This window comes from Xyrauchen texanus, chromosome 36 (assembly GCF_025860055.1).
Source record: "Xyrauchen texanus isolate HMW12.3.18 chromosome 36, RBS_HiC_50CHRs, whole genome shotgun sequence".
NCBI lineage: Eukaryota > Metazoa > Chordata > Actinopteri > Cypriniformes > Catostomidae > Xyrauchen > Xyrauchen texanus.
The window spans coordinates 17,964,857-17,981,985 of record NC_068311.1 but is presented as its reverse complement, the minus strand read 5'-3'; the positions used below and the strand labels follow the sequence as shown (position 1 = coordinate 17,981,985).

At 39.1% G+C, this 17,129-nt stretch overlaps 2 protein-coding genes across 2 annotated transcripts; one reads left to right on the top strand and one right to left on the bottom strand.

Annotated features, from left to right (window-relative positions):
- The first annotated feature begins 2,934 nt into the window (after nt 1–2,934).
- Nucleotides 2,935–7,876, top strand: LOC127629743 (E3 ubiquitin-protein ligase RNF26-like). Its single transcript, XM_052106959.1, has one exon. The coding sequence runs from the start codon at nt 3,503–3,505 to the stop codon at nt 4,784–4,786; it is 1,284 nt and encodes a 427-aa protein (XP_051962919.1). The 5' UTR covers nt 2,935–3,502; the 3' UTR covers nt 4,787–7,876.
- Nucleotides 7,877–11,970: 4,094 nt separating this feature from the next.
- LOC127630151 (complement C1q tumor necrosis factor-related protein 5-like) lies at nt 11,971–16,900 on the bottom strand. The gene is made up of 3 exons (XM_052107607.1): nt 16,735–16,900; nt 13,259–13,494; nt 11,971–13,023 (listed from the first exon to the last, which is right to left on the bottom strand). Exons 2-3 carry the CDS (start codon nt 13,482–13,484, stop codon nt 12,503–12,505), a joined length of 747 nt encoding a protein of 248 aa, XP_051963567.1. The 5' UTR covers nt 13,485–13,494; nt 16,735–16,900; the 3' UTR covers nt 11,971–12,502.
- Between the last annotated feature and the right edge of the window lie 229 nt (nt 16,901–17,129).

The window sequence follows — 17,129 nt, the reverse complement described above, 5'->3', positions numbered from 1 at the left end:
TTCCTTGAGAGGAAACATGGCGGCGCAGTCTTATGGGACGATGACCGGCATGTGTATGCCGCAGTGAGTGATCCTCATGATGGCCAGGAGGAGAGCGCTCATAATTAATATATGAGCTATAGCCATATAGTATGAATTACTCCTTATGAACCTGGCCAGGAAGGGAGTTATAATGAAGTGCTTGTGACTTGTGGAATTATAACAGCCTTGTGTAAATGATGCAGAGCCCGTGCTTAAAAAAGGGGGGCATAAAGTATATATATATATATATACATATATATATATATATATATATATATATATATATATATATATATATATGGCCAATGAATAGCAAGTGCTCTAAACAGAGAGGACTTGTGAAGAAAGAGACGTTACGTCTAGGTTGTAAAATCTTGCGAACGTGTTTTGCGAGGACCATCCTGCTGCAAAACATATGTCTTGTAAGGACACACCATTAGTCCATGCCCATTAGGAGGCCATGCCTCTAGTTGAGTGTGCTTTATCACCAATTGGGCAAGTCTGACCCTGCAATTCGTAAGCCAGGGTAATTGCATCGACAATCCAGTGAGAAAGTCTTTGCTTGGAGAAGACATTCCTTTTGTGCATCCTCCATAACATATAAAGAGTTGATCAGACAGTCTGAACTGGCAAGTACGTTCAACGCATGTATGTAGCGCCCGCACAGGGCATAACAAATGCAATGATTGTTCCTCATCTGAATTAAATGAAGGAGGGAAGAAGGCCTGAAAGTGAACCACCTGCGCTTTGAAGGGTGTGGTCAGGACCTTGGGTACATACAGTAGCCTTTCCTGGGTTTGACAGTGGCTCTTGAAAGACCGGGTCCAAACTCCAGACATGAATTGTCAACTGATAATGCATGTAGGTCACGACCTGTTTTGCTGTGGCCATAGCCAGCAGTAGTGCGGTCTTAATGGAAAGCATGCGCAAATCAACAGAGTCCAAAGGCTCGAAGGGGGGCCCTGCGAGAGCTTTTAGGACTAAAGTTAAGTCCCAAGTCTGGACTGTAGCTGTCAGAGGCGGGTTTAATCGTCTTGCTCCTTTTAGGAACTTTATGATTAAATCATGCTTGCCTATAGAGGTGTCTTAATGTGCGTGATATGCAGATCTAGTTGCCACATACACTTTGATTACTGTAGTGTACACCTTTGTATGAAATCTTCAGTTTTTTAGCAATTTCAAGCATTGTATTGCCTTCATCAAAACTTTTGTTTCTAGAGAAAAGCGTTTCTTTTTTGTTGTTGCCATTTTTGACTTAATATTAACCTTAAGACATGCCAGTCTATTGTATAATGTGGCAACTCAAAAACAAACACAAAGACAATGTTAAGATTAATTTAACGAATCAAATAGCTTTCAACTGTGTACCAAATTAGCAATTTAGCATGATTACTCAAGGATAAGTTGTTGGGGGGCCTGGGTAGCTCAGCAAGTGTTGACGCTGCCTACCACCCCTGGAGTATCCAGGGTGTGCTGAGTGATTCCAGCCAGGTGTCCTAAGCAACCAAATTGGTCCAGTTGCTAGGGAGGATAGTGTCACATGGGTTAACCTCCTCGTGCTCACGATTAGTGGTTCTCGCTCTCAATGGGCGCATGGTAAGTTGTGCGTGGATCACGGAGAGTAACATGAGCCTCCACATGCGGAGTCTCCGCGATGTCATTCACGACGAACCATGTGATAAGTTGCGCGGATTGACAGTCTCAGAAGCGGAGGCAACTGAGACTTGTCCTCCACCACCCGGATTGAGGTGAATAACCGTGCCACCATGAAGACCTACTAAGTTGTGGGAATTGGGCATTCCAAATTGGGAGAAAAGGAGATAAAAAAGGATAAGGTGTTGGAGTGATGGCTGCTGGAAATGAGCCTGTCTAGATTTGTTCAAAAATGACTTTTTCAAATAGTGATGGTGCTGTTTCTTACATCAGTAATGTCCTGACTATACTTTGTGATCAGTTGAATGCCGCTTTGGTGAATTAATGTATCAATTTCCTTCCAAAACAGCTACATCTGTACATCATTCCAAACTTTGTCCGCAAGTGTATATCATGACATGACACAAATTGAGCTTCCAGTCCACTCAGAGTCTGAGATATTCGATTAAATAATGAGGGTGATGCATGAACTGAAAATTAGACTGAATGTCTATGGACGAGCACATCTTTGAGGGCTAAAATGCATTAGAGCGCCACCTACATTTCAGATCTGTATGTTGTGATGGAATGTGAAAGAGAAAAAGAAATATAATGCTTGGTGCCATCTAGTGGAATAAAATAAGACTTTTCAAAGTGAGCTGGAGTGAACAGAACCAGAATTACATGTTTACAAAGTTAGGAAAATATCTAAACTATATGTTTATCATAAGATTATCAACACATACAATATTATTTATGAATAATTTGAGTCTTTTTTTAAACAAGTCCTTAATTGCAATTTTTTGCAATTAGTCCACAGTATATTTGAATGGTATCTTTTAAATTTGAGTGTGAAAAATTGTGGGAAGCAGCCCAAAAATGCTCCAGAGTTTAAGGGGCGAAAGAACATACTGTTTTACCGAGAAGTGCGTCCTTCATTAAATACAGTGCATACTGTGACAGTATACGCGATTTATGACGCTGGGAATGTTCCTTTCGGTGGCACAGAAATTATAAACTTTACCTCTACGCTGTTAAAACGCCTCTCCATGCACCTTGTTAGATTTTATTTTTAGTCCAAGTCTTATTTTGTGTTTTTTATACTATCAGATAATGAAAAGACAGTATATAAAGAGACAAAATAGGAGAAGGAATAAATAAACGTAATATGTGTTAACGCTGATGATTGCGTGTAATATTCATGTTTTTCTCTCCTCACAGACGAGTTTATGCGCAGCCCGAGTGCCGACTTGATCCTCTTCCGACACATGTTGGAAGGCGGAAACAACGGACTGAAACAACGAGAGAAGCATTCGTTTTTTTTTTGTCGAATTATAATCAAAACAAAGAAACCATTTATTTTTTAGTCGCCTCGGAGCTAACTAAAATAACGTGGATGCTTCACCAAGAAAGTGTGTTTAGATTGGAACTTTATAACTCCGTTTGGACTATAGACTTTCGCAATCAGCAAACATGAGCAGCTTCGCTTTTCGAACGTAAACATCCGCTGAGCAGCTCGTCCATGTGTGAGCAGCTACTGCACTATGCTAGCTATGTTTAACTCGAGTTTTTCCTGTCCAAAACAGGTAAATTATCATTCGCAGCTAGAGCTCAGTCATATTAGCAATGGTATTTGAATACTTAGTGTTCACGTTAATGTTTCTTCAAACGTGAATGGGTTAGCATGCTTGCTAGCTCGGCTACCAAAGCTGTTTGTTTGTGCCAGATTGGTAACAACAGAATGAACAATTATCTGCTTTTGTCGTTTCGGAGCTCAAATAAGAAGACGAATTATATATAGTCGAATTTAGTGAACTAATGTGACACTACACACGAGCGTTTCCTTATTATGGGTCTTCTGGACTTTGTTTTCAGTTCAATCGGGAAATGCATAGATATCATTTGCCTTCTCCTGGATTTAAATTTCGTAATTGTCAGCTCATTAATTCAGCTGTTGGTGGCATTGATCTCTTTTGTCAATAGTCTACCCATGCTACTCACAAATTCTGTGTTGGAGTGCTGGAATCTCACTCTGCTTTTCATCATCACAATGAGGGACGGCGTGACTGTTGTGACCCATAACTTGGTTGGAGGCTGGATGCAGTTGCTTGGAGGTGCTCTGGAGAGCTTCAAAATGATTGGATACCTGTCTTCACACTTACTATTGCGCACCAAAGAGCTTCTGCACAGAGGACTGCTATCGGGACATGGTTTGCTACGACAGGCCTGGGAGGGTTGTGGTATTGTCTTCAGCCTGTTGCTGTATTTCATCAACACAATCATCAACCTGCTGCTCATAGGCACACAAAACTTATATGCTTTATTGGTCAGCACAGTGGAAGCGGTGTCCTGCCCTTTGCAGAAAGCTGTAGAGCTGACCCTGACTGTACTTACCTTCCTTTACAGCAGCCTTGTAGGCACCTCAATACTTCTGTGGACACCATGCAGGCTGGCCATGGAGTTTTTGGGTTCTGTGTGCCACATCTTTGTCAGTGTTTTCCTGCGAAACTTGTATGGGCTGCTGCTCACCTTTGTGATCATTGTGGGTACCACTATCTACCTAAACCCTGCGTTCCCTCGACAAGCAGCTTTGCACATAGCCAACTACATCAACACCGTGCCCATCCTGCGGCGACTCCGGAGGACTCTGCACCACCTCTACATGCTTGAGAGGAATGTGTGGCGACGGCTGGCCTGGCATCGCAGCCGAATAGGCCTCTGGGTGGTTCCTGCGAGGAGAGAGGCCGGCATGGTGGTGGACAGGGAGGTGAGAGAGCCAGACCAGAGAGCGCCTCAAGACGGCATGGCTAGAGAAGACCAGGTGGTGGAGGATGCACCTCTAGACCTGGCACTCCCTGGCTCCAGCACACATAGGCTGCTACAGAAGTTTCCTTCTGAGGACGGTTGCAAAGCCCTGCCTACAAACAACCTATTAACACTATTACAAGAGCAAGAAGAGAGAAAGAAGTGCGTAATCTGTCAGGACAGCACTAAGACTGTAGTGCTTCTGCCTTGCCGCCATTTGTGCTTGTGTAGAGACTGCACAAACATTCTGCTGAGCCAACCCATCTACCAACACAACTGCCCTCTGTGTCGCCACATGATCCTGCAGACCATGGACGTGTATCTTTGAAATTAAGTTTACTGATCTGTTTTTGTCATCCTCAGGTTTTTTGAGCAGCACTGTTCTTCTCTTGGGGAAACCACACATTCCCTTTTCATCTTTTATGTCCATTCCACTAATGCCTTTTCATCACTGTTGCTAGTAAATAGTTTTGAATCACATCTTTTTCTACATTTCAAAAAGAATGGTGGTGGTTAGGCTGACAACTGTGACAGTGCTTTTTTATTTTATATATTCATTGTCATTTATTTCCATCAGCTTTTGTAGCAGCAACACTATTTTTTGTCATACAGCAATAGTACATGAATTTAAGATTTGTATTTTAAAAAGAGACATTAAAAATTGGGTGTTGATTGTGAAGATGGATGTTTTGCTATATTTTGGTCTTGGATGTTGAGCACACTTTTGGGGAACATTTGTATTCTACAATACTAAATCTGGGCCTTATAATATGAATTGTTGTCTACTTAAAGGAATGTTTGGTGTTCAAAACAGGTTAAGATCAATATTGTTTAGCACAAAAGATAAAAATATTTTGGCTTGTCCCTTGTTTATTAAAATAAATAAGGAAAAAGCACAAATTGTGGTTATATTAAGGCACTTACAAAGGTTAACATAGTTTAAGTGTAATAAAATCACTTCTTAATCTTATCTGTGTAAAGTTTTATCCAATATTCCAACTTTGTTTATAATCTGTTACGTAATCTGGTAAATGCCTGAAAATCCCTTTTTTATCACACAAAAAACATGTTAACACAGTATTTATGTCTTGTGGCTATCATTTTAAAACGGTGTGTTTTTAATTTTCTTATGCTCTGGCCCTAGTCACTTCCATTGTACACTCACTGAGCACTTTATTAAGAACACCTGTACACCTACTTATTCATGCCAATTGTGTGGCAGCAGTAAAATCATGCTGATACGGGTCAGGAGCTTCAGTTCATGTTCACATCAACCATAAGAATGGGGGAAAATGGGATGTCGACCATGGCATGATTGTTGGTGTCAGTCAGGCTGGTTTGAGTATTTCTGTAACTGCTGATCACCTGGAATTTTCACGCACAACAGTTTCTAGAGTTTACTCAGAATGGTGCCAAAAACATCCATTGAGCAGCAGTTCTGCAGATGGAAATGCTTTGTTGATGAGACAGTTCAACAGAGATTGGCCAGACTGTTCGAGCTGAAAGAAAGGCTACAGTAACTCAGATAACCCCGCTGTACAATTGTAGTGAGCAGAATAGCATCTCAGAATGCACAACATGTTGAACCTTTAGTTTAGTACTGTAGTGTTTCTAATAAAGTGTTCCACATGTTTGCTTTTTTAAATTTTAATAAGGACGAGTTGAAATAGTGGAGTGGTGGTGGCATAGTGGGCTAAAGTGCATAACTGTTAATCAGAAGGTCGCTGGTTCGATCTCCACAGCCACCACCATTGTGTCCTTGAGCAAGGCACTTAACTCCAGGTTGCTCCGGGGGGATTGTCCCTGTATTAAGTGCACTGTAAGTCGCTTTGGATAAAAGCGTCTGCCAAATGCAGAAATGTAAATGTGAAATGAAATGTAAATATTTCTGTTGTACTCAACATTGTCACAAATTATGTCAATTGAAATTAACTTGTATAGAACATGCAACATTCCTTTAAATCTTGCCTGACTGTACAAAGGGATCAAAGGTTTAATGGGAACATTTACAATGTCATATTGATTTGTTGTTAGTGTTGAAGAAATCGTGTTTTGCTTTGCTTGCCTTGTAATCATTCCACCAAAGCTGTTTTGCACACTATTCAAGTACATATAGGCATCTAACTACTGTATTTTCAGAAGCCATTCTACAATCAGGTGAAGTATTAGCTATTCATACTTTTTTTGTCATTTATTATTGAACAGTGTTAATGTTGTTTTTAAATGCTCTCTCACTGCTGAAATGGTATTGATCAGTGCATTTCAAAATCGAAATTTTGTGCATATTTTTTGTTTCAAGAGACGGTAATTCAATTCTGTTGTTGACTGATCCCCACATGAGTGCTGTTTTGTAAACATCTGAGTGGCAAAAAGGCTTTTAGCTTTGTTCAGTTTATGTTGCTAGAGCTCACTATTTTGGGAAAACATCTGGTTTATAGCTGTACATTAGAGACACAAAGTATAATACTGGTTTATCTTATTCAGTCTTCTATGATAATCTGTTTCATGGTTATCCCATAACTTTAAATCAAATTGCATTCAAACAGGCACAAAGTGTAAGACAATCATGTAAATATAAGAGGACAGATACATTTGCAAGCTCCATGCTGGTATGCTCTTTCTCACTCTGTTAACCTTTATTTAGTTGCCTTTTTTCCAAGATTGGATACAGTTCCAAATTATTTCTCCATCACCCTCAGTTTGGGATTTGGTTAACTTGTTAAAGAAGATGAGCCTTAACCCATGGTTTATTATTCTGTTTTTGAAAATTGTTTTCAAGTAATCTGTAATTTCATTTAACATTTGAATCCCCAAGCCTTTTTTGTATTCTTCTACCACAGATGTGTATTTTATACAAATGTCTTTATTCTAATGTTTGTGGGTAGAGCAGATGTCTGTATCTCTGTTGAGGCCTGGATAATGTCAAAGCCACATTCAATGAGCATTTAGATGAAAAATAAACAGTATTTGACTGTGTGACTGTAATTGCCTTGTCACAATACTATGTGTAGAATTTTCCTTGCTGTACTGTTGTACATTTCTCAACAGACAGTGTCTTTGATTATGATAAATTGCTTCTCCCACTTGTAAGATCCTCTACGCTGACATCAGCAGGAAAGCAGAGACTTCAAGCTGCTGAGCATGGGTGACCTTGTGAACTGGAGAGTGTAATGGAGGCCATTTCCTCCAGTTGTTTAGTCATGACTTTCCCAAAGCCCAATCTAGTGTCATTCCAATAGAATCAGTCAATTGAAACTAGTATCTGCCTTGGTGTACAGTATATGTCAATTACTAGTAGTTATTTGTCTTCACGGCCAGCCTTCAGTGGATCAACATGATATTTGTTGTGTGAAATCCAAATGTTAGTATAAAAGGAGATGCATTCAGCACTGGACAGCTCCACATTTCAAAAATTTTGGCATAGGAGTGGAAATGATGAGTCAAATAATTCGTGAACTTGATTCAGACACAGTTGTAAACTTTTAAATAAAGTATTCAAGAATTTCCCTATAGTACTAACATTCAGATGCGTCTCTACATCTGTAACTGTGGAGTGGTGGTGGTGTAGTGGTCTAAAGCACATAACTGGTAATCTGGTAATCAGAAGGTTCAATCTCCACAGCCACCAACATTGTGTCCTTGAGCAAGGCACTTAACTCCAGGTTGCTCCGGGGGGATTGTTCCTGTAATAAGGGCTCTGTAAGTCGCTTTGGATAAAAGCGTCTGCCAAATGCATAAATGTAAATACCTGAGAACAAAGCATTAAAAGTAACTGAAAGTTTAGGAAGTGATGCATTATTATAGATTTAACATCAGGAAATGCTTCCTATTTTTAAAAAAAAAAAAAAAACGTTTTATTTTGAGCCCTGAGATCAAACAACTAGCATTGATTGTTAGTCACATAACAATGTCATGAGTCTCTTGACTGTGTTAAGGCATTTCCTTTAGAAATGAACTCTTGGCATAAAATATAATGAGTATTTTAACTTGTTTTTAATTATTTATCAACAGCAAAATATTTGTATCCAAGCATGTAGACATGGAAAGTTTATGAAATATATTTTTAACTTCAAGATTTAATTTTATCTTAATTTCTTTTTAGTCTAGGGTTGTCTGTGTATGTTTCAGTACACGTGTAAGTCGTGCAACAAAGTTCCTTGACAAATATAATGAAGATGCTACAAAAAGCACAAAATGAAAATTATATTACTTTACAGTTTGCATGATTTCTTTGCGAAGAAATCTTTGGATAAAGTTGTCTGCTATAAGTGTTTATTTCAGTCAGTGTGAGCATAAAGAACTAAGGAGTCATACTTGTATACAGTATATACAGATATACAGTAGCAATAGTATGGCAGCAGTATTCTCTGGCAAAGGATTGCAGAGAAATTGGGAGAAAATTCATTTGTTAATTGATTTATGGATTTGCCACAAGTTAACCTTGCTCACTGTCATCTATAAATGGCCACCCTTTGACTTGCTCCCAAGTAAATAGCCATGTGGGAGGAACCCTTCAGTTATTGAGAAGAAATGGATAAAGAAAATATTAAATAATTCTCACAAGATCTCACAAAAAAATAGACAGTAGAGATTGTAATTTAATACAGTGCTATGAAGAAAATGTCATCAGTGTTATTTGCATTGCAGTTAGAGAGAGCAAAAGCACCACATTGTAGCTCCCCTAAGCATTTGACAAACTCCTTTAGTGAAAAATACATTATTGATACAATGATAGGGAGGGGCTGAAATTAACTTGGACATGGCTTCCTAGATCCCCTACAGTGGGAAAAACTCTAGAAGCATCAAGCAGCATGCCTAGATCCAGCTCAGTTCAGTTACATTTAGTAGGCTACAGTGTATTTGTCAGGCCCACTGAACTTATATGTATGAACATGGTTGAAATTGTCTTACAATTAGGAGGCCCTGCCTTTGGGTCAAAGGAACATTTCTGTCTCTGGCCAAAAAGGACTGGGAGGGAAAACGATAGTTACTCACACCCACACAGAGACAAATACTTTCCGTTCTGCACAGGAGTCATTATCTTTTTTTACAGTTGAAGATGAGGGTTTTTCTAAAATTGGCAACTATTGACTAAATACTAAATGGTACAAATAATATCTCGCTGTTGTTATTATTGTATGTAACAACTGTATATAAATGTAATCGGATGAATATCTATACACGGTGTAGTTTAACATGCAGCCATGGCTATGATGATGAAAAGACGCCCTCTGCTGTTATTACAGTAAATCACACAGTTAAAATGTTAAAGGGATATGATTGATAAATGAAAATCCTCTCATCATTTACTCACCCTCTTGCGATCTCAGATGTGTATTACTTTTTTTTTCTGATGAACACAAACGAAGATTTTTAGAAGAGTATCTAAGCTCTGAAAGGTCATTACAATTTAAGTGAATGGTGACCAGAACTTCAGAAGTTCCAAAAAGGAGATAAAGTCAGCATAAAGTGGTTTAACATTGGGAACGTGAGCATCGGAAATGGACCTTGGAGCAGTGAAAGGAGGTCACCTGGTCTGATTGTCCCGTTTTCTTTTACATCACATGAATGGCCGTGTTTACCTGGGGAAGTGATGGCACCAGGATGCACTGTGGGAAGACGACAAGCTAGTGGAGGGAGTGTGATGCTCTGGGAAATGTTCTGCTTGGAAACCCTGGGTCTGGCTATTCATGTGGATGTCATTTCGACACATGCCACTTACCTTAACATAGTTGAAGACCAGGCACACCCCTTCATGGCAATGGTATTCCCTGATGGCAGTGGCCTCTTTCAGCAGGATAATGCACCCTGCCACACTGCACACATTGTTCTGGAATGGCTTGAGGAACATGATGAAGAGTTCAAGGTGTTTCCCTAGCCTCCAAATTCCCCAGATCTCAATCTGATTAAGCATCTGTGGGATGTGCTGGACCAACAAGTCCGATCCACAGCAGCTCCACCTCACAACTTACAGGACTTGAAGGATCTGCTGCTAATTTCTTGGTGTCAGATACCACAGAACACCTTAAATGGTCTTGTAGAGTCAATGCCTTGGCGATTTGGCGCTGTTTTAGTGGCATGCAGAGGACAAACAGCATATTAGGCAGGTGGTCATAATGTTTTGGCTCATCCGTTTACAGTAAAAAAGGAGTTATAATTTGTTCGGTTCTCACCCAAAACCAACTGGATCGCTTCAAAAGACATTTGTTAAACCACTGGAGTTTTACGGATTACTTTTATGCTGACTTTATCTCCTTTTTGGAGCTTTTGAAGTTCTGGTCAGCATTCGCATTGTAATGACCTTCAGAACTTTGATATTCTTCTAAAAATCTTCATTTGTGAAAAAAAGTATTTAAATTTTGGGGTGAACTTCCACTTTACTATGTAAGCAGATGTTTTAAATGCAGTAGAATTACATATGATTTAGAAATCAGAATCTGATTATTTAAATAATAATAATAAAACATATAACAGGGAGTTCATCTGAATACAGTTTAGAATTTGCAATTACTATAAAGAAATGTAGTCAAGTTACCATATATTTTGTAGTTCTTTGAACAAGTAACACTTGCTGTACTGTTTATGCCAACTTTAAATGCATGACTGTGACAAACTCTGAAAAATACATTTGTGGAAAAAACTCACCAGAACATGTGCTTGAAAACAATATTTTGCTGGTATGACATGGTTTGTGGGTATGTTGACTAAGTGGACTATGGTGAGAGGCATAAACAATATAAAAACCATGTTAACTATATCAAAATTCTAGAAGTATTTGGGAGTTTCAGGGCTTGGATTCAGACACCCGTCTAACATTGTTTTGACTGTTGGGTCTATTTGAAATGCACTATTCTCCAGCTGGGTGGAGGTAGGCCATGACCTAATGGAAATGAATTGCCCAAAGGGATGATACAAATGTAACTCATTCCTCAACTTTTGTGCAAAAATATTGAGAAAAACTTTCTGTGTGTCTCTGCCAGCAGACTGGGGAAAATTGGAATTACTTGTCTCGAATCAAAAACAGAAAAGCAGGAGAAAGGGATAAAGAGTGTGAGAAAGAAAGAAGCAGAGGGTCTTTTCTGTTTTATGGAAATTGGATGTTACATCTTAGAGTCTGTAAAACTGGGCTTGATGACAAGATGTCTCTGTGACTCAACATACAGAAGCTGCCAAACACAAACAGTGGACTTTGGACTGTCTGCTACAAATATATTGTTGTCTTAAAGGAATACAAAATTAAAATGATCTCATTTATTCTCTTCATGCCATCCCAGATGTGTATGACTTTCTTTCTCCTGCTGAACACAAAGAATATCTCAGCTCTGTAGGATGGCATGAGGGTGAGTAAATGAAATAATTCACATTTTTGCATGTAATATCCCTTTAAATGCTACAACATCATATGGTGTCACATTTAATGTTACCCCATGTTTATTGGCCTTAAATGCACCCTGAAACCACAGCTTCTAGTCAAGCTGTGCAGCAGAAATGTATTTTCCCTAGAAAAACACATTAAATGACAAATTGGGTAATTATGTGTGTCGTTTTTATTGAACTCATATTCCAGAAGAGTGTTCGAATGTATTTAATTATGCTTTTTTACAAAATATTGTGCCTGCCACCAGAATAAAAATTTCCTTTCAAAACAGTAATGCCAAGTATATTTGACTTGGATGAAAAGGAAGAGAGCTGTTGCAGTCAAGACCAAAAAGGCTTTTGTCTTATCTATGACAATATTGTTTTCTGAGACAGACAGAAATCTAGGTGTGGTTTGCTTTAAAGGGATAATTCACCTCATTATTTTCATTAATAACTCACCCTCATGTTGTTCCAAACCTGTATGCCTTTCTTTCTTCTGGAGAACACAAAAGGAGATGTTAGGCAGAATGTTAGTCTCAGTCAACTCTCACTTTCATTAACTCTTTTTTCCATTCAATGAAAGTGAATGGTGGTCTAACATTCTGCCTAACATCTCCTTTTGTGAACGACAATGGTGAGTTAATAACAACAGAATTAGCATTTTGGGTGAATCAACCCTTTGAATCTATGCAAAAACAGCAGAGTTTTTCCAGTCTGAGTACACTAGAAAACCAGTGAAAGTGCTGTCGGTCTTAGAGCTGGAGTAAAAGCCTGTGTACTCGCCCAGGGCCATCTGCACCCACACCTGATCTCCTGGAATCAAGTGCACTAATGTTCCTCCAGACAGTGAGGCTGGTTTGGACCAGTTCCCAAAGAACTGAAAGTAGGAGGCCAATGTGTGTCCATTCTTTATGAGGTCAAACTGCAAGCTGGAGCGGTAGACTGTGGCGTGGACGGCAAAGTAATAAACACCTGGCACTCTGCAGGTGAAACGTCCGGTCTCAGGATTATAATCCCCCTGCTCATTCAGAACCACCGTGTCAAATCGCACAGCATCCCCTACTGCCATCGGTGTAGTGCGGGCCTCAGAGAGCTTGGCACTAAAAGCTGATTTGGGGGCCACCGCACACTCACCCGGGGTTCCTCTCTCTCCTTTTTCCCCTAGATCCCCTCGGTCTCCTGTTAGGCCCCTCTCGCCTGAATGACCTGTGAATTATAAACACAATGGGATTATCATGTTATACTATTGATGGTGAGTGTGTCATTTCTGCATCACTAGTGTCACCATTGCAAAAATGATGACTGTTTTCAAACAGGTTTCTGCAAAGTTGTCTTTGTAGATTAAGCTGGGATAGAGGAAAGTATTTGAATAAATGACACTTCAGCATAAAATATTTAAATAGAGAAGTGAAGAATATCAGGAAGGTGGGTGCTTTTGCACCTGGCTCTCCTCTGTCGCCTTTTTCCCCTTTCTCTCCTGGTTGTGCATCACGCCCATCTCGCCCATCCCTGCCAGGCTGACCAGGGCTGCCATGCAACCCGGGAGATCCTGGGATACCTGGGCTGCCTGTGCACAAACTGGGGATCTGATTGTCTTCTAGCGAGTTAGAACAATGCACTGCAATAACAACCAGGAAGGTAAGAGGCCATGTCTGCAGAGATGTCATTGCTTTCAGTCTGTGGAAAAAGACAGTTATTAGTATGTGAGGTGGTTAAAGTGATAGTTCACCCAAAAATGTAAATACCCTCATTCCTTTCAAAAACCCATAATGTTTTTTTCTCCCAGTGAACACAAAAATAAATATTTATAGCATAATGTCCAAGCTGCTCTTTTCCATATAATGAAAGTGAATGGTGATCAAATCTATCAAACCAGATTTTCAGTGAATAACAACTAAAAAAAATTTGTTCTTCACACAAAGCTATCATATGGCTTTAAAAGAACTATTCCAAATGCATTGAATAGACTGCTTTTATAAGGCTTTTTTGTCCTCTTTGGAGCTTAACAGCCCACATTCATCGTATGGTGGAGAGCAGTTCCGACATTCTGCTAAAACTTCCAGCCTGATCTCATGAAAAGTACGTGGCTGTGGTGACATTTTTGCTTAATGAAATTCCTTACTCGTATCACGGCAGTTAGGAGGTGAAATGTCCACTGTGTGGCACTAAAAGAGAGTTACATTTTCTCCCAAATAGAGTTTTTAATCAACAAAACATACCTCCTTACCCTAAATGTAACCGATAGTGTCAGAAAAGTAAGTGTGACATGAAAAACGTAATTGCTGGAGCAATCACATCATTTTGTGGTGCTTCTGTGCCGATTAACGTGCTCAAAACCTAATCATTTGCATCGCAAGTGCAACGCTTTATCAGTAAGGCTATTGCTGAAAAGTTCGTTTTCATAAACTGATAATCTGCCCTATTACTTGTGAAGATTACTTGTGTGAAAAGTTGTCGTAGCGCCTCTAGTGTTTATTTTACCAGGAAACTATCACAATACGAGACACATAAAATGTAGGTATAGTAACATGATTCTAGAAGACTAGGTTGAAAACTTCTCTTTTGGTGTTCAATTTGGGGGAAAAAAAAAGAAGTAAATCAGGTTTGGAATGACATCTGGGTGTGTAAACTTGTGGCACATGTCCCTTTAACAGAACACATAATGTGCTCTCATAATCGCTGCTTGTTTCGAGATGATTTCAGCATCATTATGGCTGAAACTACAGCTGCGGTATGTAGTCTGCAGATAATGTGAAAAGCAGTAAAGCACAACATTAAGTGTTGCATGATCTCACCTCTCCGTTAACAAGATGAGCATGCCAAGGGAAATATGATAGTACATCATAATAGCATATGCAGAAACAGTAACAGTCCTAATATAGCAGTTATAGCTTATTAAATAGTCTACATTTTCACTGAGGGATTTTAAACATCTGTTTACAGTCGGTGGGTGAACAGTTAAAAACACGGAATGTGCTAACAAAGCACCGCAATAAGTAATGAGGTGCATAAGACAGGCAGCATAATCAGGCTGCAAACACACCCTCTATAAAGCAGGAAGTATTCATGGACTTGTCAGCTCTCGTTATCCTGCCTGGAACTGAGCATGTCCAAGACTTTATGTCTTGCTGTAAATCAGCAGGACTCTTTGCAAGTCTGCTGTCTCTCAAACAGCTGTTTCGTATAAAAGTTGCGAAACTTTTGATGCCTCACATTGAAAAATACAACCAGACCACCAAAGCATTCTTTTAAAGGCTGCAGGATCAGTTAGTTAAAACGCAAATTTCTTGAATTCGAGATATCTGTCCTAAGACATCTGGACAGTTTCTTGTTATCTCACAGGACAGTGTTTTTGTATTTGATCCTGAGTGCTTGGAGCAGGCAGAATTCCCTCATCATTTACTCGCACTCATCGTATTTAAGATGTGTATGACTTTCTATTAATTTGAAGGTCCAAAAAGCATATAAGGGCAGCATAAAAGTAATCCGTACAATTACAGTGGTTAAATCTATATCTTCAGAAGCGATATGTTAGGTGTGGGTTAGAAATAGAACAATATTTCAGTCCTTTCTCATCATAAATCCCCACTTTCAGTTCCACATTCTTCTTCTTTTGTTTAGGGCAATTCGTAGCCTTCATGCATATCGCCACCAACTGGGCAGGGAGGACAATTTATAGTAAAAAAAATTAACTAAATATTGATCAGTTCCTCAACCACACCAATCAGATCACTTCTGAAGACATTCATGACATCCACTGGAGTACATTTTTTGCTGCCTTTTTATATGCTTTTTGGGCCTTCAAAGTTCTGGACACCATTTACTTGCATTGTTTGGACATTCAGAGCTGAAATATTCTTATAAATAACTGTTTGTGTTCTGCTGAAGAAATAAACTCATACACATTCGGAATGACATGAGGGTGAGTAAATGATGAGAGAGAATTTTTATTTTTGGATGAACTATCCCTTTAAGTAGAGGAAGGACTGCCAAGGAACACAGAACAAATACTAATGACATTTTGCCAGACTGATCTGCAAACAAAACTCAGTGAGATTATCACGCATTCACATATGTTTCACAGTCTTTATTATTGCAGCCCTGTACCAGCATGAGCTGTTAAAGGAATGGTTCACCCAAAAATGGAAATTCTGCCATTTAGTCACCCTCGTGTTGTGCCAAGCCAGTATGACTTTCTTTCTTCCGTGGAACACAAAAAGAAATGTTATGCAGAATGTTAGGGACTGGCAGCTTTAGACAATACTCAATTTCAGTGTATGGAAAAAGATTCAATAAAAGTGAATGTCGACTGAGTCCCTAACATTCTGCCTAACAGTCTATATATATATATTAAAATATATATATGAATATAAAAAAAATTATAATCTCACATAAGATCACTGCCATATTAACACTGTACTTCAAATAAAACACTGCAATGATTTATAGCAAGGTTAGGCTTTTTTCTGTTGTTATTATCTCAAAACTGCAAAGCATAAATGGGTCTCAAATGGAAATTAATCATATCATTTAGTATAAAGAAAGGTGGAAAAAAGGTTATATATTATTTGCCTTCATAACTGGGAACGTCTCAATACCTCATTCTCATGAAGTAATTGACCAAAATTAGAAGATCACGAATAAGCAGCAATAACAAACACTCTGGTCAAAACATTCTGTCACATGTAGTTACATAAGATCCATCTTTCCATTTCGAGTCTCAACAACAGTGCTATTGCGCATTAAAGCACATCATTGGTAGAAATCTGAAAGGATACATAGTTATAGTTGCTTCTAAAGTGTCTAAATGGCAGAAAATGTGAGGAATTTGTCTACAACAACAAAAACCAAAAAGTCCTCTGTGTCAGACCTATAATGTTAAACTTTTTGCAGTATTATCTAAAAAATAAAACTCACCATTTAGATTTCTGAAGCTTCACTGGATTGACAGTCCTGACTAGGCAAAAGAGAAACGAGCAGTGAAATTTCTCTTTTTATTTGCTGTCCAAGGCGTCTGGGAAAAACTGAGCACTCCTATTCTTCAGAGGAAATGGCAAGCCGTTGGAAGCCACATAGAAAGAGGGAGGCTGTGAGACAGGGAGATGGGGAGGGGGAAGGAGAGAGCATCCAAGGGACGAAGACTGAATGTTTGTAGCTTGTCCAACTTTCTCAGTGTAAACATTATCTGATACAGTAGAGGGTTATAGATGGGGTCTTGGGCGCCAGTGCACAGTCTGCTAGAGTCTCTTCAACTGTAGTTAATTAGTTTGAGGTTAACAATGAAAAAATGCCGTTTTATTGTGGTGACTTTG

Coding starts and splice junctions, on each gene's coding strand:
- LOC127630151 (XM_052107607.1), bottom strand. CDS start 13,484: ATGACATCTCTGCAGACATGGCCTCTTACCTTCCTGGTTGTTATTGCA. Junction 13,024..13,258: donor AGGCGACAGAGGAGAGCCAG/GTGCAAAAGCAC, acceptor TATAATTCACAG/GTCATTCAGGCGAGAGGGGC.
- LOC127629743 (XM_052106959.1), top strand. CDS start 3,503: ATGGGTCTTCTGGACTTTGTTTTCAGTTCAATCGGGAAATGCATAGAT.